This window comes from Elaeis guineensis, chromosome 4, assembly GCF_000442705.2.
Source record: "Elaeis guineensis isolate ETL-2024a chromosome 4, EG11, whole genome shotgun sequence".
NCBI lineage: Eukaryota > Viridiplantae > Streptophyta > Magnoliopsida > Arecales > Arecaceae > Elaeis > Elaeis guineensis.
Window position 1 is genome coordinate 12,764,470 of NC_025996.2, and position 23,822 is coordinate 12,788,291.

Consider the following 23,822-nt stretch of genomic DNA (forward strand, 5'->3'; position numbering starts at 1 on the left):
TAGTCAAATATTGTTCAGCAAATATGGTCTCAACAATATCGGTTTGCACCATAGGAGTTACGAAAAGCAAAGAAGGCCCAGGAGTATTGTCCTCTTGGGTTAAAAGCCGACTATAGTACCCAAAGCTCGGTATATCTTCTTTTTTAATATATAATTTAAAAAATTGATATTCTGAATATATCAAATGAAATGTCAGTATTTCTTGAACATCTTCATCGTCATCAATCGAAACTAAGGAGGGGCGGAGCTGCTGCCGGCCGAGGGGGGGTGGGAGGCCAGCCGCTGTCGATAGAGGGAGAGAGAATAAGGAAGAGGGGCTTATCGGTACGATGAGCTCGTCGAAGATCGGTCGGAGCAACCGGAGCGGGATCGGTGCTGAACGGGCGGAGAAAGGGTGAGGTTCCACAGGTGGACATAAGAGCCTTTGAAAACGTCATTTCAAATAGTACTTTTGAAAATGCCATTTAAAATGGTGCTTTCAAAAACGTCATTACAAATGATGATTTTTTTTTTTTTTGAGTCCTTTGATTCCACGGGAGGAGGAGATAACGTGGAGCGAAGAAATGCTATTTTAAATATATTTTTTTATCAAATAATACTATTTAAATGATATTTTATAATTTTATATTATTTTTATAAATAAGTTGAAATGGATGTTAATTTTATAAAAATATTTTGTTTTAATATTATTTGGGTAGAGAACTCTTGTTTTCAGGCGGCCGGTCTCTGACTTGGACCATTCGAAACGAAAAGAAAACATGGGGAGTATGGAAAATATCCATGGAACCCACCCAGACAGAGAGGACCAGTATTCGTTACTTTTGTTGAGTAGAAACGTACCAGGCGTGGATTGACTCAACATCACGGTGTTCGGCTCAATGGCTTAAGAGTTCCAGGGAGGAGGTATTAATTTAAGTGGGTAAATCAAACAAAGTATTCCATTATAAAAGAGAACTTCTATATAATTTCATATAAGAAGTGACAGATAATGTTTCTTTTTATAATCTTTGGTATCTTGGTTTTAATGTTGGGTACATGTAAGATATCCTAAGTTACGGTATTGGTCCACGCCATATTTATAAGAAGGAACATGGAAGGCGAAGGTTATGATCCCTATGTTGTCTTTCTTTCCAATATATATGCAATTCGACAAACACATTCATTGGCTAGTGCACTTATTTTATTTGAAAAAAAAAAATCTAAGTCACCAGTGTTAGAGAGTACTTATTTTTCCTATAATAAAATAAAATCCAAGAACACTCAGAGAACTTATTTTTCCTTTAATAAAATAAAATCTAAGTCACCATGCTGAGTGTTTCATCAAAGATTGGATAATTCATAATCAATTATTGAATGGAAACTCTTCAAGAGAAGAATTCCTCCCTTAAGTGTATGTAGTTTTTCCACCAAAATTTTACCTATCTCACGTCAACTTGCTAAAGTATAGTAAGTGCAGAGATCCTGCATGCAGATGATGAAAACATAGTGATGCAAGGAGTGGGTTGTTAAATTAAGGAGTTTGCATCATGGTAACCAATACCAACTTATTAAAAAATAAAAAAGAATCAGCATTGCCCTATATTTTCATTTGTCTTATTTTACTTCTCGTACGACTTAATTAGCATACTTTTCTATTACAGAGAGAGAAAAGGCCCACAAGGATGTATTGATGTATTTGTGTATAGATTATTTCCGAAAATACTTTTATTTTTTTGAATTTTCTTAAAAACAACTTCTTTTTTTTTTCTTTTTTTTGTAACATCAAAGGAAGAGATTGTATTTTAGGTATAGGTAGGAGGTATAACTTGTAGCTTAATTAAGGTCTAGAGTAACATACGCCATAGCATCGGCATATGAGTTATAATTAGGAATAATTATCCAAGAAGAAGCTTTGGTCATGCACTCCTTATATCATCCAAGCAATCATCCTATGGCCTTGTAGAATGCGGCTGACCTTAAAGCAAACAGTAGCCACTTCCACCATAGGATGTCTTTTAAGAAGGGATTTTCTTATAGTTTGGATGTTTGGCTTGCATTAATCTATGAGATGGTAGCAAATGAATCCCTTTCCAACCATAACTACATCAAATGAAACCAATTTATGACATAATTCATCCGCACTCATGCCGTTATAAGTTCATCAAATGGAATAAAAGGAGTCCAAATTTTGTTATTAGCGGCTCATAATAAGTTACCACAAGCATATCCGATAACAAATCCAGCTAAAACTTGATGATTAAGAAGGGATCCATTAAAGTTTACCTTCAGAACATCAAGAGAAGGCAACTACTATATAGAATCATCATAAAGCTAGGCATTCACCTAGTTGAAAGGGTTGCACCAGATGCTTGAATGTCTTGCGAAGAAGATGAATCTATGTCATAGAATAGCATCCAAGAGAGAATGTAAGGAGATCTTACTAGCTATATAAATGTTACGATTTAAGGCCGAAACAGCCGCTCATTTCTCGTTGTCCACAGCCACCAAATCATGAGGCTGCCATGGATTGAGTCCTATTCCCTACCAAAAGCGTTGGTTGTGAGGACCATCAATTCTAACAAAGAGGTTGGATTGAACATTGCATCCATGCTTGATGGTTGCCGCCAACAGTTTTGAGCAAAGGGGCAATGGATTAGTACATGCAAACAGTTCTCCATTTCAGCTGAACATAACTCACAGTTAAGCTCATTCCCTGATCAAATGCCTTGGCGGTGGTATAACAACTGTTTACATGGAATCTTTCTCCATAGTAACTCCAAAAAAAAAAAAAAGCTTTCACAGGCACAAGCAACTTCCATACACTTTGCATTGGGCCCCAAACTTTTAACTTGAACCATAATCGGTAACTGATACTCAAGTAGGGATTGTTTGTATATGATATTAAGCCACATTTTAGAATTTTATGGACAAAATTACTTCAAAAAGAAAGAGATTTCAAGAAAATTTAAACGGACATCGGTAAAACCTCTTGCCCTTGGTTGGCGGTGTCGGGAGGGGCGGATTAAGATCTTCTAGGATGTTATTTTTATAAAAATGCTTAGTGTGGGGGGATGAACTTGCGTCGGTAAAGTACAATTACATAAAACCGCCTATGGGAGGTTAAGGTTAATATCGCAGTAATAGACTTTCGCCGCAAAGGCAAAAGGTAAATAAAAAAGGGCCATCTCCCAGTTTCTTGATCTCTCCTTTCTTTTCTCCGAGCGTCGCGTCCTACCCTCTCGGCCGTCGCCATGTGGAGGGGCGCCGCCGCGAGGAGCCTCCCTTCGAGGCTCCTCTCCTCACGTGGACCATACCCTAACCCCAATCCTTCCTCCGTCGCCTTCTGCCCTCCTTTCCCACCTCCGTGGATCGCTCCCTGCTCTCCCTCTTTCGATCACGGCTTCGTCGGCCGGGGAGCGGAGCTTCTCCTCGCGTCGCGCATCCACTCCTCCTCGGATCCGTGGAAACTATGGCTCGGGAGGCCGGCCGAGGGAGTGGGAAAAGCCCCCGGGTTTTCCGCCGGTTCTCCCCTGAGGCGGCGCGGCTGCAGCGGTCCTCGGATCCGGGCGAACAGCGTGGTCTTCTATCTCCCGGAAAGCCAGAGACGCCTCTGATGCGCTTCATCACTACGGGCGATGCTACTGGGAACTCTCCAAAGCACGCCTCAGGTCTCTCGCTTTAAATAATCGTCGATAAATATATTTGTTCTATGTTTGAAGAAGATATTATTTCCATCACGGCATCATTGCAATTGTCGAGTTTAGCATGCGTATCACAAGTGATGATCACGCTGGATTGTTTGGCAAATCTTATGTTTGATAGAACTTAAAGAAGCTTCGCTTGGGGCAAGGGCAGTTTCTCAGCAATAAACGGTTTGCAACTCTGTCATCAGTCAATCTTGTCTTGCCCGCTCTCTCTAGACTATAGACTCTGTTCTCCTTCTGTGTATTTGGCTTCTTAACACCATGTTATACTAATGAACTCTAGATTTTGAAGGTGATACTTTTAGGTTGTTACTTCACCTAGAGAGATTATATATATATATATATATATATATATATATATATATATATATATATATATATATATATATATATACATATACCCAACGGTCTTTGGAAAGGTATCCAACGACAATGTAACATGTATCCGTGATTCACATGATCAATGTTATTTTCCTTGAATCCATCTGACAGCGATGGTTGCTACATTTGCATTGGTTTTTATGTTTTTTTTTTTTCCCTTTTTTTCCCTAACTTCCAGCACATGCTAATAAAAATCGATCATATCCACAATCTAATTAGCTGGATGGAAAGTTAAATTGCAGCCTTGAGATTTTCAGATCAGGTCTGGCTTATATTTGAGAATTGAAAAGTTTAATCTGTAAGTATTTTTAAAATTTAAAATGCCATTGGCTTAATTGCCTGCTTGATGCTTTCAGTGGCATGTGATTAATCATGAATGTATTTTATGTGTGCTTATTGGATCCCGTATGATGTATTGTAACATTTTTTTTTTTTTGTAGGCTCCTGCATGAATTCTTTATTTCATCATTGGCAGAGTTGATGAATTTTTTTAATTGTTCTAATCTTTCTTTCCGAAGGTTGAATGTGTTTCTTGGCTTTCCTAGTCTTTCAATGTTGTATGAGTTAACATTCCTGTCTGTTGCTTCTCTTCAGCATGCTTGTTGTTGCAACTTCTGGGGCAGGCTATGTTCTTGGGAGCGGCAATGTTATTGATTTTGAAGGACTTTGTTGCACTTGTACTGGCACCATGATGGTTGCAGCATCTGCAAACTCTTTAAACCAGGTATGCGACTCAAATCATGTTAGACAATGTTCTCATTCAAGGCCTGTTTTGGTCATGTTGTTCCACTTGATGCTTACATTGCATGACTGCTTGTACTATAGCTTGAGCAATCATTGCTACAGCAACACAGCATGAAACTATAATTTTGAAACTGTCGGTTTTGATGTCATGCAATGGTTGGAAGAATGTCCAACTCAAACTTTAACTCAAAGTTTTCACATCAATACATTAACATTCCTGCTCATCCAATCACTTCATTTTTCTATCTAACACTAGATTTTGGAAACAAAAGGTTTGCATTTGAAGATCTTTTTAGGATGGAAATTATTGCTGATTATGTATTACACAAACAGCTAATTCTTTTTTGAGAGGCTCAGATTGGTAAAAACTTAAAAAATGGATTTGACATGGCATAATACCATTTTGTGGCACTTTTAAAATGTAACATCATAGTTTTTTCAAGAAGCATTGATGCTTGGCACATTGAAATGTTAATTTAATTATCTACTTGATGCAAGTGATGCCATTTAGATTTTAGTCTTTCTAAGTGGAATTAATATTATGGTAAAATATTAGGGCATTCGAGTGAAACATATCAACATTTTCTCCTTTTTCTAGGTATAAGATGGATAATTAATAAAAGAAAAATATTTAACTTAGTGTTGTTGTTGATCATGAATATTATATATATTATTTGTACTAAATAAAAAAGTGTCTAAATGTTGAATTTTTGATGACTTGAAGAGTCATGCATTAGTTTTGTTTTCTGACTTTTTGGGCTGTACTCACACTAGAATGGTGTGATTGCCCACATGTACAAAAAAAAACAAAAAAGAGTTATGCATTAGGACACCTAGAGACTTGGCAACCATGATCTGCTCGAGCAAAGCAAGATGATTTTGCTTGTTGATTAGTCATGGTTGAACTCAAGGACCGCTGAATCGGAGCCCATGCCGGTCGGTTGGCGGTCTGATTCGGTATGGATGCGTACCATTCTGTGTCGGACCGAACCGACAGGGCAGAGAAGGGGAGAGGGAGAAGAAAGAGAGGAAGAGAGAGAGGGGGAAAGGGAGAGAAAGAGAGGCCTTCGATGGTCGCCAGAGGCTGCCAGAGGACCTGAGAGCGGGAGGAGGGCCTTTGCCCTCTTCCGACCTCGGTTGCCCTCAAATGAAGGCCCTCCTCCCGCCTTGATCGCCCTTAAATCCCTTGGCATGGGCTCGCCGGCCGTCGGAGACGTTGCGGCGGCAGTGCCATCCGTCTGGAAGCCTCCGACAACTCCGGACACTCGGTAAGGCTCTCCCTCTCTCTCCTTCCCTCTCTCTGCCCTTACTGAGCTTGGCAAGAGTTCGGATGACCTCTGATGGCCTCTCTTCGTATCCCTCTCCTCTCTCTCTCCTCTTTCTCTCTTCCTTTCTTTCTTCTATCTCCCTCCGAAACAACCGCCGTGCTGTTTTGTACATCGGAATCGGGCCGGTTTCCTGCCAATATGGTTCGGCATGGCTTGAACCATCTAGTACGGGATTAAGTTAAATATTGGAAGTCATTAGCACCACCACGGCAGATGGTTTTACTAAAGTGATTTGCTCAATGACACTGGGATAACTTCTGGGTGCTGGATTTTTTTTTTTTTTTTTGTTGGGGGGGGAGGGGACGACTTGGTATAGGTTTATTAGAGAGGAAGGGTAGTTTAATTTGGCAGTTTTGGGATGGGGATTAGGAGACAAAATAGATGGTTAAGTAGCTATAGTTGTTGGGTTAGGATAACAATTGGAAAGTCGAACAAAAGACTAGCTATAGAAATTGAGAATATGAGCCTTCATCTAAAGCATCCTTAATTTCTTGAAAGTGGCACTTGAAGTTACTTCAAGTAGGCAGGAAGCATGGTTCACCATGTCACCTTGTAGCACCTGATACCAAGCATGCCATACTAGCAAGGTCTTGATGGATACCCAAGTTCAATATAGCATAGGATTTGAATTGGCTTGTATCAGGTGGAACTAATCAATTCCACCGATTTCATGTTGTGCCTACATGTATTGCCCAACTTTTAGGTGGCACTCTGTTTGGGTGTGAGAAAAAGGCTTCTCAGCCTTGTTTGGATACTAAGGGTGCACTGTTCTGTATCGAGGGTACCATACCTAGTACCGATACAATGAACCTTGGCAGGAAGTTGTTGTGGGTGTTTGATTGCCTTGAAGTGGCCTGAAATGTTTTCCTGCTTTTAGAGGAGCTAAACTTGAAGTGACTTCAGCAGGTGGGGCACTGAAGGCACTTTGGTCAAGTAGGTTTCCTCTTGCCCACTTATGGGCAACTAAACAATTTCTTGATGACAATTCAATTGATGGTAATTGTTAGATTGCAAATATTCAATTTATACAATTTTTTACCAAAATGTTATAGGAAAATCCTTTTGTAACTTAATGGAGAAGATACCAAGTATGTGTATCAAACTTTAGCTACCTTCTTGCATGCCACTCTCATCTTGACCAATGACACTGTATAACATACCTTACCTGTTTTCTGCCTATGTACTAAAGATCTTTCTATAAAACTACAACTTTGTTAGTGGTATCTACCGTAGCACATCTTGTAATGTATGGCTACATGAGTTTAACTTCTGATGTTCGCAATGGACTGGTTGAATTGTCAAGTAGCCCAACTCTATATTTCAAAACTGTTTATCTGTTCTTCCATTCATTTATTTTTTTGGTGTGTGGATTGGGTTTTGAGTTGGGGGTGGTACTCTTTACAAGATCATTTGGAACCATCATTACATATAAAGTAGCTGCATCACCTTTTCATTAGTGACCAAACAATTGTGTACCACTAAGGTGCTCCTATGTTATCCGGACCCTTTGATGTAGTCTAAGGTGTAAGCACCCAAAAATTAACGTGGATATTGATATGACTCTTGGACATGCATTGTAAGAATTTATTTCTAGACATTGAAAGGTTCCAATGCGTGGACGCACATGCACTCCTGACATGTGAACCCGAGTTCATGTAACATAAAGCTGCTCAAAACAAGCACATTTGCAGCAGCTTCTCACATCTCATTCTGTATGATGCTTGAATTTTTAACTGCAAGACTCTGGTCTAAATCTGGATTCGTAATACAACATTTTGAACTGGTCATTATTGCATGTTGATACTGAGATGCATGTAAATTGTATTCTTAAATTGATGTTTGCTTGTTTTGAGCTTTTTTTTTTTTTTGGATTGTGTCAGGTTTTTGAGGTACAAAATGATGCTAAAATGAAAAGAACACGGCAAAGGCCACTACCTTCTGGGCGCCTTACCGTTCCTCATGCAGCCATATGGGCATCTAGTATTGGGATTGCTGGCACAACTTTGCTGGCTTGCAAGGTTTCATAATACTCTCTTCTACTAATGGTCATATGATATTTCTTGAGAATATCCGCTTTAAGATTTCTTTGTGGAGGTTTTTTATGCTTAAATGAAATGAGAACTAATATTTGCATAACTTCATTGACAAGGTTATTGCAGGCTAATTACTTGGCAGCAGGGCTTGCAGCTTCTAACCTGGTTCTATATGCATTTCTATATACTCCTTTAAAACAAATACACCCAGTTAATACATGGGTTGGAGCAGTTGTTGGTGCTATTCCTCCGCTTCTCGGGTAACAGTCTTTTTTGGTCTAATCGGATTCCTATTGACTTCTTTTGTGCTGGAATTGCAATCTGGAAAGAACATTGACATTATGCTGGCTAATTTCTGGTTTACATAATCTGTTAAAACCCTTCTTTCTAATCTGCTAGTGAGAATTTTATTCAAAAGTACAAAAGAATGTATGTAGAAAGAATAACTACCCTCACAAGGACCAAAATACAAATCTCTTTTATTTTCTGCAAGTGTCTCTTGTTTCTCTCACACATACGGATAATCTGGTCGCACATCACTAATTATAAGACTCACAAGTAATCTTATTTATTGGTAGATGGTCTTTGATATGATTTACTTTCTTCCTCACTTGCTGAAAATTTGTTAACCTACGCCAACCGATGATAAGATGCTATTCTGATGAAGTCTTAATAATGCACTCGATCCTTCAGCTACCATGTGTGGAAATCTTATTCATTCTACTTAGTTCAAGGAGGCATTTTAATGTGAACCCATATTAATGTTCTTTCAGATGTTGGATATTATGGAACTCAATATTAAATTAGCAGGAGCAATAATTAAAAAGAATTGGCCAAAATTTTGTAGTATGTTGGAGATCTAAATTCAGATGATGTTAAAGGGAAACAAAGACTAGGAAGAGAAAAGTGGATAATATAAATTGGGTAATATTAAGATTAGAAAATAAAATCTAATAGAGTTCATAATGAATTTATGAACCATCTACATCAATGTATGCTTTCATATGATTGTCAATATTCAAAATTCTCGTTACCATTAAATAGTCACAAAATAATGGAAGAACTTGTGATGTACATTTTGGAACTATTTGAGATTTCATTGGAGAATTACATGACTAACATGACTAATGTTTTCGTATAGCTGTTTTATTAATTAAAGCAGTTATGTGAACCCTACTGCCAACATTTTTATCCACAGAACCTTACAGCCCTCCCTGTTATCTCTAATTTTGACCTTTGACTATCAGAGCCTGCAATGATGTCATGACAACCTAGAGGGACTTCTGCACTTATATCCACTGCATTCTGATTCTATCTGATACTTTTTTTCTGTAGAACCATTTTATTGTAAGCTATATCCATGATGGGAAATGAGCAATGCTTGATTCTATTCAAGTATGTTACTTCAATATATATGATTAATACCAATATACCATAAATATTGAAAGTCATGTTATTAGATTAATTTCTTTTTTTTTTTTTGGCGGGGGGGGGGGGATGTGTGTGCATATTATATTATATTATATATATATATATATATCATGTTATCTACTGGTGATTTTGTGTCTGACATGTTTTTAATTGTGGCTTTTTTTTTTGGCAAACATCTTAAACAGAATATTGTCAGATCCTAGCTTGTAGTTGGGATGCAATTTAAACTTTGGTTATGAGCATTGAAATCTGAAATCTTGATCGACCATGCTTTGTCGTTCCACCTCATAGTGGCCCATACCAAGGTTTGGTATGGTATTGGAATGGACTTAACCAGCCTGTACCAAGTAGAACTGACTGGTTCCAACCGTTTCACATTGTGCCAGCTAATATTGTGTGATTTCGAGCAGTACCATTGCTGAGAGTTACAAAAGGGTCACCTAGCCTTGTGTCGTCATGGAAGCTATGCCGTAACCTAGTAGGCATACTGTATCATACTAGACCTTGTGATAGACAATGCACTAATATGTTATAGTAGCTTGAAAAGTGGTAGAAAAGTGGAACAATTTGCTAAAGATTGCTATCCTGCAGCAGGTGGCATAATTGGCACCAAATATTGATAACTATCTATAAGTAATATGAAATATATGGTATGTGGATTCTTGATTGTTTGAGAAAGCGTGAGTGTTGATGAGTCTATTTAATGAAGCTTATATGTTTAAATCATGTGCGCAGATATATGAAAGAAGAGATCAAGAGATTGATAAAATGTCATGAGGCTTCTTTCCTGCTTGTTGCAACTTGTAGGCTAGATTATATACTGATTTGAACCTCCAAACTTTTGGATACACCAACTGACAGTCTGACACATTCTCCACTTTAAAACACCCCTTTCCAGCCTGCTTGTTGCAGGATGTAAACCTGGCCTTAGCAGGAAGGTTTATTCAAGTGCTGTTATATCTAGTAATATGATGAATTCTGGAAGAATATGCAGTTTTCATGGTTCATGCAATGCATACTTCCTTCTAGCAATGCTCTCACATAGCTCATGATTATTATTATTATTATTATTATTATTATTATTATTTTCCTATAGGTGGACCGCAGCTTCAGGTGATATATCACCTAATGCCATGATACTTCCAGCTGCTCTATATTTTTGGCAGTTACCCCATTTTATGGCCCTTGCGTACTTGTGTCGCAATGACTACATTGCGGGAGGGTATGTTCTCCTTCACTGATCTTAAATAAAAAAATTACTATGCATTGACAAATATACCATGTTCTAATTTTCCACCATTGGTTTTTTGATCCAGGTTTCGGATGTTTTCTTTTGCTGATGCCTCTGGTAGGAGAACTGCTTTGGTGTCCTTTCGGAACTGCCTTTATCTTTTCCTCTTGGACTCTTGGCACATGATTGTAAGTTCCAGTACATAGAACAGTCATTCCTGCTTCAAAGACTTTATTCATGCTGTAGCTTAATTTACTTTTCTAATTCTTTCCACATCATATATTACAATCTCTTTAGTACAATGCTGCAAGGTTTCAGTGAGATGAAAAAGATAACACTAGTAAAAAGATACCATTCCCAACTCCTCCATGATATATGAGGATATCTGGGACCCTCATTTTATAGACAAAGGGTAGCACATGCATACAAAACCTTTTTTTTTTTTTATGTATCTGGGACCCCCATAGTACATGCTGCCCTCTGTGTATTATGTGATTGTTGAACATATCGTAACCATTCCTGAGGGGACATGTTATTTCTTCACAATTTTTCTGCCAAGCATTTTCTTCTTCCGAATTGACATTTTGTCGCCCTTTGAATATGCATTAGTAACTAATATGGCAAACATGGCACAGCGTGTTTTGGAGGTTTGTTTTTTCAAGACTCTTGCTTGCAATATGATACTCCAAGTCTTTTGAAACTTCAAGTTTACCACAAGAAACTACAAAATATTTGATGGAAGAGTAGTTGCCAAGAACACACCGCTATTATTACTAGTTATTTCAGTTTGACCTTAACTGGACCCAAAGTCATTAGAATAATACATATCTTAGCTGCTTGTCCTCTCCATTATCACTGCCATAATGCCTTCTTGATCAAAGATGGATAATTCTTTTCTTCTTGAATATTACGTGTGGGTGTGTGTTACATTGGTGCTGTAGTGGTTTAAATAGTGAATATCATTGACACTAATGTTTTTCTTGTGTTCTATCATAGCTTTTTGACTTATAAATTGTACTCAAAAGATGAATGAAGTTCCCTGTTATTAAACATTGTCTTCTTCCCACTCCGTATGGATTCTTTTGAAGTCTAAACGAATATTGGAGATGGCCAATCAGCCTTATTCCAGCTGGTCGGCATCCCCCTCCCAAAGAGGACCAAGGTTTGAACCTGGGGTGAGCGATCCTACCATAGTTTTGAAAGAAAAAAAATATTTGAGGTGAAATAAAACAGAAGGGGAGATTAGAGTACATCAGAGTAGATTGGATTTTGAGGGGATTAGGGCTGCTTTAAGAGCTTGCTAGAGCTTTTATTTGGATCAGATAAAAGTGTACCATGATGACAATAGCTGTTAGCCATGTTGCTTGTTGCCATAGCAGGAGTATAGGAAGTTTCAGATGAGAAAGAGGAAAGGGCCAGGACCTGCCTTTTGTGCTTTATTCTTGCTGCCCTCTTTGGGATTGCCTGGTAGCCGGTGGGCAATTCCCCCTGCTGTTGCTGGTCCATGCTAAGACCTGCTGCTCAGAAGCCTTGCTCCGTTCTTGCCCAGGGCCCGCCAATCTTGTCTCTGGTGCATAATGTATGGAATACATCATATGGAGATTTAGCATGGGTTATGAACTTTTGGCTCATGGTCATGAGATATCTGAACCGTTTGGTCTGCTTGAGCACCCTTTCTGGCAGGCTTGCCTAGACCGTCCCAGCAATATTGCTGTCACACGCCTAGGGTCTGGTGGCTTATCGCCTAAATGAGGTACCTTGGGGCACTCTGCCAAAGGCAGTTGTCCCTTGGGAGTTTCTTAATCACAGATTTTGTTATCACAAGTTCATTTCAGTTAAATTTAAATTTGTATAGGAAGCATGCTTTTAAATATTTTCCCTTAATCTCCATCCATTTTCTCTCTTATCACTGATCATCCTGCCCATACATAAGGATCTAAACTGCTGTTCTTATTATGGCTGTCTAAAGATCTACAGAATCCAAAATCCCTACCATTAGTTCAAAATTCTTTTCATTCTTCTGTATTTAAAATGTGAGAATCATGATGAAATGGTGTGGATCATTTTGATTTGGATTGCTACCATACAGTTTGGCACCAAGGCATGATCAGCATAACTGATCTGTGGAAACATCAACATATTTTACACAAGCATACTGCCACGGCTCTTGCTTTCTTGAACTTCATTGAGCCTGCACAGACTTTAATGTTCCTAGGCTTTGTTTTGCAAGGAAAATAAAATTTATATGTTTACAGATAACTAGTAGCATGTTACTTAACCTTCACATTTTGCCAAGTTATTTATTGGCTTTGCAAGTTATAAACTTTTTCCAAAGTCCCGCTCGCTGATTTGGTAAACATCCTTGCAGGGGGTCTCACTTCCAAGTGGTTCACTCTTGAATCTTCGCTCCTTACATTGTCCATGAGCATTGCAGCTCTGTTGTTTGTCCGTGAGCGAACAGCTAAAAATGCCAGAAGAATGTTCCATGCAAGTCTTTTATATCTTCCTGTTTTTATGTCTGGACTGCTGTTGCATCGGCTGCCTAATGAACAACATGAACATACAACAACTGAATCAAGTAGAGTAGATGAAGTTTTCTTTGAAAGTCAAGTGCACGGGGATGAGAACGGCAATAATGACAGCAGCTGGAACCACCAGACAAAATTTCCAACTTGTGTTGAAGCCCGCCCACCTGTTGCGTATGCATCAGTTGCTCCTTTCCCCTTTCTGCCTGCGCCCTTGTACATCTCCCCTGCTCCATGAATTGCCTTCTGCTTTTCCAATCCAAAATGGTGCTGTTATGGCAGTGTATTTTTCACATATTGCTTAATGCTGTCTCCAAAGTAGAACAAGATCGCTTGCCGCTGAGGGAGGTGCCTCCTCAGTCTGAAACGTAATAATTCTTTGTTTATGGCTGTATGTAACCATCCTATCGCTCGCCATTTTCTTGTTGAAATAGATAATGCTGTAAATGCGTTGGCAGGAATGATCTCAAACGTTAAACGCCTGCTCGATGCGTTTAATTACTTTTTGAATTTTGCAGAAATGGTGCCAGTTTTAGTGGTCGACCCAACTTTGGGATGTTCATTCTATTATTGTTTGGGGTGCTCTGTTAACATAGCTGTATCTTCTCTTGTCCAGTCGGTCTTTTATCATAGTTCGGGTGTGATCGGCCGAAACAGCCGAAGTAACAGGATACCAAGTCTGATTGAGCTGCATAATTTTGCAAGAAGATTACACTTGCATAAATTGAAAATTTGTGCAACTCGGGAAACATGGAGTGTTTGCTAAAATATTTAAAATAGTCAGAGGACTCGTATAAAAAGAAAAGCATGTCCTACAAAGTCTAATAAAATATTAAAACATCAATTTCTTGTCTATGTACCATTTCAAGTACGCGATGAACGGTGTGAGTATTTTTTTTTATTGGGTAAGGTCTATCTTGTGGCTTGAACAATTTTAGTAACAGTATGGTTCTTTTAATTATAAATAGTTTTAGATTTATAAGACTTTTAATTAAAGAAGGTTCTACGTGAAAAATAACGATTATGGTGAGACTTGCTTTGCTTAATAATGTATGGAGAAGGAAAAAAAAAAAAACATATATTTTTTTAAATTAATTATTTAAAAAAATATATTTTTTTAAAATTTTTTATTTTAATATAATTTTTTAATTTTTTTATTAAATATACATACTATTTAATTTGTTGCAATGTTGGTTTGCGGTCATCGATATTGAAATTTGCCGTTAAGACGCATACCTAAAAATAAGATGTTAAATTTAATTAATCTAATTTAATAAAAATAATCAAAATATTTGATTTTTATATTTCTTCTTCTCTTTGACATCATGGATTTTTAGATTTATGGCGGCTCTCCGATGATCTTCTTTTCTATTCTACTGATCTTCACCACCGGTATCCGCTCCGTATTGTCGGAGAACTCGATCTCCCATCTACACCTTCTCCATCATCCTCGGTCTCCCGTTAGAACTCGGCGTCTGCTTCCCATCACCTCCTTGATTCCCGCTACACTGAGCTTGTTGAGAGGGCATGTAGAGGAGCCGCGGCGCTGGGTGGGGGGGAGGAGCGTGGAGGGTGCGACTAAGATGGGAGGTGGTGCCACGATGGAGAGGTGTGGTGGCGCGTGGAGGTTGCGATCAAGAGCGGAGACAGTGCGGGCCCCGAGGGGTGTGGGGGGTTCTTTGCAGGCCGCGAGGGATAGAGAGCACGACCGAAAGGGGAGGTGGCACGAGCTTGGAGGGTTCTCAGCAGGCCGCGGTGGATGGAGATGGTGGCGCATGGAGGTTGCAATTGAGAGGGAGGTGGCGCGAGCCCAAAGGGGTGTGGGGGGTTCTCTGCAGGCTGCTAGGGATGGAGGGCACAACCGAGAGGGGAGGCGACGCGAGCCATGAGAGGCACGGGAGAGTGGGGGGCGGGGCGCACTGTGTCGGCCCTCTCCATCTATGACGCTATTGCTCTGGCCCCACCCTCGGACCCGGCTCATTTCTCGAAACTTCTTCACCACAAACTTCCTTCCGTCGTTTCGATTCTTGATCGTGAACCATTGATCATCATCATTAGCACCGCCGCCATAGTCTTTGCTGTCAGATTCCCCACGTTCTCCTGCAGTCGGCCAAGGTCTCCGGCCAAGGGGTGGCTTATTAGGGATCTCGGCCCCAAATGAGAGCGGGGTCTGGAATAGTTGCTATCTATGTGCAGGGTTGGGATCCACCGAGCCGTCGGATCTGGATTGGGTGAAGACGGTCGTGATCACAACAGGAAGATTGGGGCGGGTGCAAAGGCTACGGACAAAGGTGGTGGCACGGTGGACGGGGGTGGTGGCGTGCAGAGGTTGCGAATGAGAAAGGAGGTGGCACGGGCCGTGGGAGGTGCGAGAGAGTGGTGAGCGGGGCGCACTTTGTCGGCCCTCCCATCTATGATGCCATAGCCCCGGCCTCACCCCCGCCGCCCCTCCCACCCCCTCCTTCCTCTCACCCCGGCCCCGGCTCATTTTCACATATTTTTGTTAAGTTAGACATCTTTTTTTCACATATGCATCTCCAACAAATTGAAAAGCATACGTATTTAATCAAAAAAATTAAAAATTATATTAAAATAAAAAAATTTAAAAAAATATAAAATTTTTAGATAATCAGCCTTTCTTATTTCCATCCTTTCTGGTCCAAAAGAAAGTACATGAGAATAGGTTTCTTGTGAGCCCATGACGTAGATTGCCACAAAAGCGTGAGCTTGGAAAGAAATGTGTGTGTATGTGGCTGCCTCGAGCAAATGTTATTTGTTCTAATCATGGCTTGGCATTGACTGGAAAGTAATATAATGGTACTTTATTTCTTTGGCAACACCATTCCGGTCATGACCTGGTGCAATCTTGAGGGGACGGAAAGGAAACGTGTTGTATTTTCGATGGTGAGGAGAGGATAAAACTTCAATCACTCTTAAATAACTAGCAAATTCAGTCTTGAAGATCATTTAAAAACTAGCTCCTTCTACGTTACGAGCATTCCTCTTTCTTTCTCCATTTTTTTTCTCTTTTTTTAATCTATTTTTCCTCTTTCATAACTATTGTTTCTATTTCCATCCATTTCTCCACCTCCACCTTCCCTTCCTCCTCATCCATCTCTCTTCCTAATTATCCTCCTTCTTCAAGCTGTCTATAAATCATTCTTTTCGTGGTGGCCCCTTCCATCTCCATCTCTTCTTACCTTCCTCTTCTTCTTCCTCTCCATTTTTTTCTCCTCCTTATTCTTCTCCAATCCATTTCTTATCAGCGGACTCTCTCTCCTCTTCCTCTTCTTTCTCATCCACTTTCTCCTCCTCCAAACTCATCCCTCTACCTTCTTCCCTTTTTCCGATCTACTTCTCCTCCTCATTCTTCTTCTTATCTAAGTCGCTCACAAACCATCTCCTTTCACGATGGTCCCTTCCACCTCTATCTCTTATGTTAGCAACCCATCCTTCTCCCTCCCCTTCTTCTCCAATCTCTTTTTTTCTTGTCCTCCTCTTTCTCCAACTTATTTTTTTACTGGTGTCCCTTCTCCCATCCTCTCCTTTCTCCTCATCTATTTTTTTTTAATCTTTTTCTACCTCCAAGTTTATTGATGAGCGAAGGCATTTTTGTTTATTGAGAGAAAAAGCTATCACAATCTGTTGGTAAAATAAATAATTGGATGCTTTTCAAAATACATAAATATAAAAAAAATTGGGTTAGAATTTAAAAATATTTTTATAATAATAATTATTATTATTATTATTTGTATGTATGGGTTCCATCACATACAAACCTCATTATATCTCGATTTGAAGGATTTTTTTTAAATAATATATTTTTAATAAAATATTTTGAAAATACTGTGGTTCACAAACTATTTTCGAAACTACCGTTGGGAGGGCATGTTGAATAAATACGTGGGTTCAACCCACAAATTTTGGCCCACGTTGATAAATTTGTGGGTTGAACCCATGAATTCTTTAGTCCACGTGGTTCTTGCACGAATTTTGATATTTGAATTCATGGGTTGAAGCTACGAATTAATCTAAATGGATTCGTGGGTCCAACCCATGAATTCAAGAATTCATGGGTCCAACCCACAAATTATCAATAATTTTTTTAAAAAATTTGAATAAAATTCGTGGGTTGAACCCACGAATTTTTGTATTCATGAGTTTAACCCATAATTTTTTTTGAAATAGTTTACAGTTACATAAATTCTTGGGTTCAACCCATAAATTAAAGAAATCGTGGGTCCAACCTATAATTTCATTCTCTTTAAATCCACCACCAACCCTTTCTACTCATTGAGATTTTCAAAAATTTCTTGTATTAGTGCATTTAGTCCACAAATTCTGATCCCCTTCTTAAAATTGATTATGGCTTCAAAAAAAATGGAGTTTTGTCGAAAGGAAAGAGAACTCGAATAGAGAAAGAAAATCATCTCGTAGGTATAAAGAATCTTTTTTTCTAAATAGTGAGTGTAGTGAAAAATTTCAATCAAATTTTTTTGAAAAAAAATTGTAGGAGGTAGAATAGTTGATTTAAATAGTTTTAGTAATTTTTATATTAAATTTTTATTTGAAAGGATGGGTTGGCTATCTATGATTACGCTCAACAAGCCAACGTATCCTATTCTGGTTTACTATTTTTATAGTAATTTTAGTTCTAATAGTAAGTCTTGTTCCATTTCATCGTATGTTAAAGGATAAGTGATCGAATTTGACTGTGAAGTTTTAGATCAAATTTTGGATATTCCATCAGATGGTGATAGATTTTTCAATAATAGTACTGTTGGGAATCATCCAGTATTAGACTATGCTTTCTGTGTTAGAACTGTTTTTGAGGATAATATAAGTACGACTGCTAAATCTGATGCAAATCTATTACCACTTGAAACTAGGTTAATCCATTACATTTTTACGTTTAATTTTCTATCCAGAAGAGGTCATAGAGAACATGTATCATATTTAGATGTTTATCTCCTCAGAATGATTCTTTTAGGTGATAGAGTTAATTTGTCCTATTTAATGATATTTTATATGAATGAATATTTTCAAAGTTCAAAAATCATCTTGCCATATGGAGTTGTTCTGACTGCTATATTTGAGGTATTTGATGTCCACATCACGGCTGATGATAAAGTTATCAAGGTTAAATGTAGTGATATTTACAATTATGCATCTCTGAGGCTTATGGGTATACATTTCATGATGGGTATGGATGCGTATGTCTACAGTAGATGAAGAAGAACATGACGGTAAAGGAGGTGGTCAGACTACCGATAGAGAGCAGCATACACATACTACACAGTCTGATCAACAGTCATCCGATCAGCATGCATTATCTGCTCGCATAGATGCATTAGAGATATCTGTTAACGAGAGATTTGCACATATGGATGCTTGGCTGGATGAGAGATTTGCACAAAAATGGGTGTCCGATTGGATCAGAAATTTGGATGATTCGATCAGTTCGTACCATATTTTTATCGTCAATTTCTCTACCACCACAGAACCCTACTTCGGATGATTAAACTTTAGCGATTGGTTGCAGCATGTGAGGTTCATCTGAAGATCTGTCATTTTTTTTATTTATTTTTTAGATAAATATATTTCGGTTTGATGTAAGCATATGTAGCTTTCTTTTGTTGTCGTCATTTTAGATAAAAATTTTATAATCTGATCAAAATTATGTGAAATTTAAGATATGATTTTGGCAGCAAAGTGGTTAATCAATAATTAGTGTCCAAGAATATCCTAAACCAAGAATGCAATAGTGTCCAATCAATAATTATAAAAAAATTGAGTAAAAAAATTTATAATTTAAAAAATATATTAAAAATTGGTCAGGATGGTCGACCACTTGAGGAAACCGATCGATCGAGGCCCACCAAGCCAATCGATCGAGCCCGAAACCTCAAGCCAGTCGACCATTATGGCACGCAAGCCGTGCCATTGCGATCGACCGCCTGAGACTTTCGATCGATCGTTGCCCACCGAGCCAACCGATCGAGCTAGGTAGCTCAGGCCGATCGACCAGGAGCCTAATTCCCTTTGCATGTGGTCGACTGTCTGATAATTTCGATCGACCGCTGCACACTGAGCCGATCGATCAACCCAGGTTGGCCTGTCCAATCGACCACAATGGCAGACAGGCCGACCACTATGGCACGCAAAATATGCTAATGCGGTCAACCGCAGGATCTAGCGGTCGATTATTGGGTCAGTTCAATTTTTTTAATTTTTTTTAATTTTTTTGTCAAATTATGAGAACCATAAATTTCTTGTTAAATGTTTTTTGCTTAGATAAATCCATAAATCTCCTTTGGCATGCCAAAATGTATTAAGTAAAACATGTGTGATATTATAAATCCATAAATCCATATGTCCTAGAAGCATGAAAAAATATAAAAATATATACATCATGTGCCACAAGACGGTCTTCGCTTCTTCTTTGCAGATTGCACTCGACGACTCATTAGTGGAGCCTCACTCAGTCCCTCCTCAGTACGATGCTCGTTCGGACTCTCAGTTGGACCGTCATGCTCCTCGATACAATGCTTGCCCGAACCCTCAGTCGGACCCTCATGTGACTCAGTACGATACTCTATCAGACTCTCACTCGATCCCTCGTACTCGATCACTGCATACTCAAAATGTGCTGCAGTCTTCTCTATGGACTGAAACTAGATCATATTATCATGCATATACATGGGTGACAAGTCATATATTTTTATATTTATTTTTGATATTTTATGATGCTAACATCTTTTAAAAAATTTAATTTCATAAATAAATTAAATTTTTTTATAAAAATAAATAATTTTAAAAAATATGAATTAGAGCATATTTGTGAAAAATAGATACCAATTTAATTGAACAATTTAAGCATCAAAATAATGAAGAATTAATGAGTAATTTAACGCATATTTTTTTTTCACTTTTTCAGACACAAAATCGAAGCAAAATCAAGCCAAAATATCTAAAAAAATAATTTTTATAGCCTTCGGTGCATGGTGAATCGATCGCTCGATCCACAGACTCAAGGATGTAGTCCACAGGAGCAGTACACGATCTTTAATGCAATTTACAGGTGGATGGAAGAAATTTGCACGATCGGATGGTGGAGATTAATCCAGATATGCAATCGAATGGTTGAAATCATATTATCCCATATCCAGCGATGGTGGCCCACTTCAAATGCACGATCCGACGGTCCAAATTAATTCCGAAAGAGATCCAATGGCTGCTGTTCGTTGCCGGCTAAAAACTAACCAGAAGAAGGGAATTTGAGCGCGATCCAACGATCGAAAACACATCAAACGTCTGATCTAATGGCTGCGGTGGATCCCAATCGAAAGAAGGATTTAATCAACGTTCTTTGGGGTGATCTGGGTGGTCCAATGAAGATCCGACGGCCAGAAAATTGAGATACGGATATAATATGATTTTAAGGATTTTAGGATTCTTTTGCTACTAGAAAAAGATGAAAAATTACCTATAAATAGGAGGTCTGAAAATAAATAAATAAAAAAATTAAAATTAAAAAAAATAAAAAAAAATTAGAGAGGTTTAGAGATCCAAGGGGAGAAGAAGAGAAGTCAGTTTGTTCTACGGAGTATGAAGGAAGAAAGAGAGGTCGTCAACCATTTTCCGACGAGGCTGTACTGATCAACTTCAGATCTTTGTTACAGTTTTATTTTATTTTATTATTTTTTTAATTTTTTATAATTAATTTTAATTTTAATTAATATAAATTTATTTTTTTATATTTTAAATTTTTATTATTTATTTATTTATTTATTTTGTAAGTAGATGCTAGAATCTAGTTAGTAGATCTTAGTACCAATTTATTTTATGCACTTTATATTTCTGTTATTTATTTTTATTGCAAGTAGAAGCTAGGATCCAAATAGTAGATTTTAATATCGACTTATTTTTTATATTTTTAATTTTTATTTTTCAACTTAAAATATTTTTTTCAAAATTTTATTTTTTTATAAAATCAAAAATTTTTAATCAAAGTATTGCCTTTCTGTGAATTCGACCCGACTCACTATTTTCTATGTATTTTTAATTTTTATAAAGTTAGAATTAATTTGATAATTACGGTGTCTAATGAAACATCGCGACCTATCAAATTTTTATACCATGACGAGGGTATATATAAACTGAATGATGGAAGATCCGAGATTGAAAATGATGATGAGCAATATTGTCTGTACCTCCTCTATGCAATGCAGGCGCTCCTGATGATGAGGGATGCATGAAACGTGAAGCAGTGACTCTGCAGCGCCACGGCATGATCTGGATATCGGTGGTGATACGAGCATGTTGTCGAATGGCATGGAGGCATGAAGTACAATATCCTGATGAGCTATCCGGATGTGGATAAGGAGTCTGGAGAGCCAAATGATGAATCCTCGTCAGACTCACTCTGACACAAACATAGGATGAGCAGTAGGCAAATAAATCTGTGTTATCATAAAAATAAAAAATAAAATATGAAATCTTATCAAAAGTCAATCATCACTCCACCATGACAAATGAATCGACATGTAATGCGATGATACTACTCCATGTAGTTATCATAATAGTCCATCATACCGTCGACCGCGGACTATTACAATATAATCTTGTCGACTCTATCAAAATGCAACCCACTGCTGATGAATTCTTCCCCATCATGATCAGCTCGCCCTCGAAGATAATATGATGAAGTCTGGAATCCGTATCACAAATCTCTAAATAATCTTTCATTATCTGAACTAGCGCATCACTCTATCGGATAGTGCCACTCGATAATAAAAAAACATAGAAGTATCACTCGACACCACCATATATGCTGCCCACTAAAATAATAATCTGGTAGACCTGCTAAGACCAAAGAGTATATGGCTACTATACAACCTTTTCATCCACAGGGTTAAGTATAAGTAATATGAACATAGTCGTTCCAAGAGATTATCCAAATAATGTAAATCAATTATGTTTATACCTGCTCAAATACGAGACGATCAAGATGATGCCGATAACTTAGTAAAATATGGGTGGAAGCCTCCGTCACCTCAAAAGCATCTCTCCACCTACATGATAAAATTATAATGGTACATACAAGTATACTTCAAATACAAAAACTTGGAGTTTGGACATTATAATGGCACATACAATTACATACCTCATGGTTAGAGGACCACTGGTAATGCACCTTCACCTGCCAAATCCATAATAGGATCTATAGGAGGTGAAGTAATCTACAAGAGCTATAGATGGAAACCTATCCTAGGCCCACACCTGAAGTAAAATCAAAGGTCCCAAATATCATGTGCATCTATTTACTTGCCCTACAAAGCTCTCTATACAACCATACTAAGCCTGTACTACCCCAGCTATAGTGTCCTGCAGCCTAAAAATTGGCAAGTAGTGGCAAAAACATTATATGCATCATGTTATTTGATTTATCTATATATAAACACCCCTCCATCAGTTACAGAATATATGCCCTAGTATAACGTTGTATGGCTATAATGTCTGCATCTAGTGGTAGCTCGAAAAACTGCTGTCCCAACCATGTAAGATTCAATCGGCAATTTTGAGTTTATCAACAGGTGGGACAACACCTAACAAGTCAAAACAGATCTGATGCAGTCCTGATGTGTGCTACCTATCATTGGAAGACCATCAACTAGTAAACTCAACTGAATACTGACGTCTTCTAAAATGATAGTGCACTCACCAAGTGGCAGATGAAATGTATGGATTTCTGGACACCACCGCTCTACGAATTTGGGTGCTTTTCCATAGGTCGGCACTCTATATTAGTAGAAGTACCAGTTTGCTGAGGATGAAAGTTCATCTCATCTCCACTTCGTATGTCATCTTCCTCAAATAGCTGATTATCTATATGCACCATATCATCGGTAGGTGTATAAATTGATGATTGTCTGATAGTGACACCTGCTACATCAAGATCCACTATAGGGAACTGATCCTCTGCATATCTGAAACTTTGAATCCCTGGTACATAATCAATGCCCTGAGTTGTTCTAGATGGATCAATCTGTTCAGTGTCCTGAGTTATTCTAAATGGACTGATCTGTTCAATGCCCTGAGTTCTTATATCCTTATCGACTACTTTATATTCATCCTGTTCAGCTTTAATAGGCCATACTTCTAGATACAACTCTGCACCCGATAAATATAGGTGCGAACTAACCATTGAAAAGATTATTTTAATATCTTTATCTTTATTAATCGGAATCGGTTCATACTTTAATAATATCGACTGCACAACTTGTGGATATCTATATATTATCGTGAATCTATTTTTGCTTTTGTCTACATGAAAGACTTTGCATAATTTATTCTTCAACTCTTCAAATTTAATTTCAGGTTTAATTCTAATTGCCCTTTGAGGATGATCAATATATTCAATGTCATTTGATCCATAAACTATAGAACCATTTATGTAGCATAAG

The 23,822-nt window shown here is 38.1% G+C and overlaps 1 protein-coding gene across 1 annotated transcript; it reads left to right on the top strand.

The window, feature by feature from the left end:
• Positions 1 to 3,417: 3,417 nt before the first annotated feature.
• LOC105043841 (protoheme IX farnesyltransferase, mitochondrial) lies at positions 3,418 to 13,773 on the top strand. The gene is given in 8 exon segments (XM_010921560.4): positions 3,418 to 3,647; positions 4,659 to 4,788; positions 8,017 to 8,154; positions 8,296 to 8,429; positions 10,697 to 10,822; positions 10,917 to 10,990; positions 10,993 to 11,019; positions 13,200 to 13,773. Coding segments are annotated over 7 exon segments (1,023 nt in total). The 5' UTR covers positions 3,418 to 3,647; position 4,659; the 3' UTR covers positions 13,595 to 13,773.
• Positions 13,774 to 23,822: the final 10,049 nt, after the last annotated feature.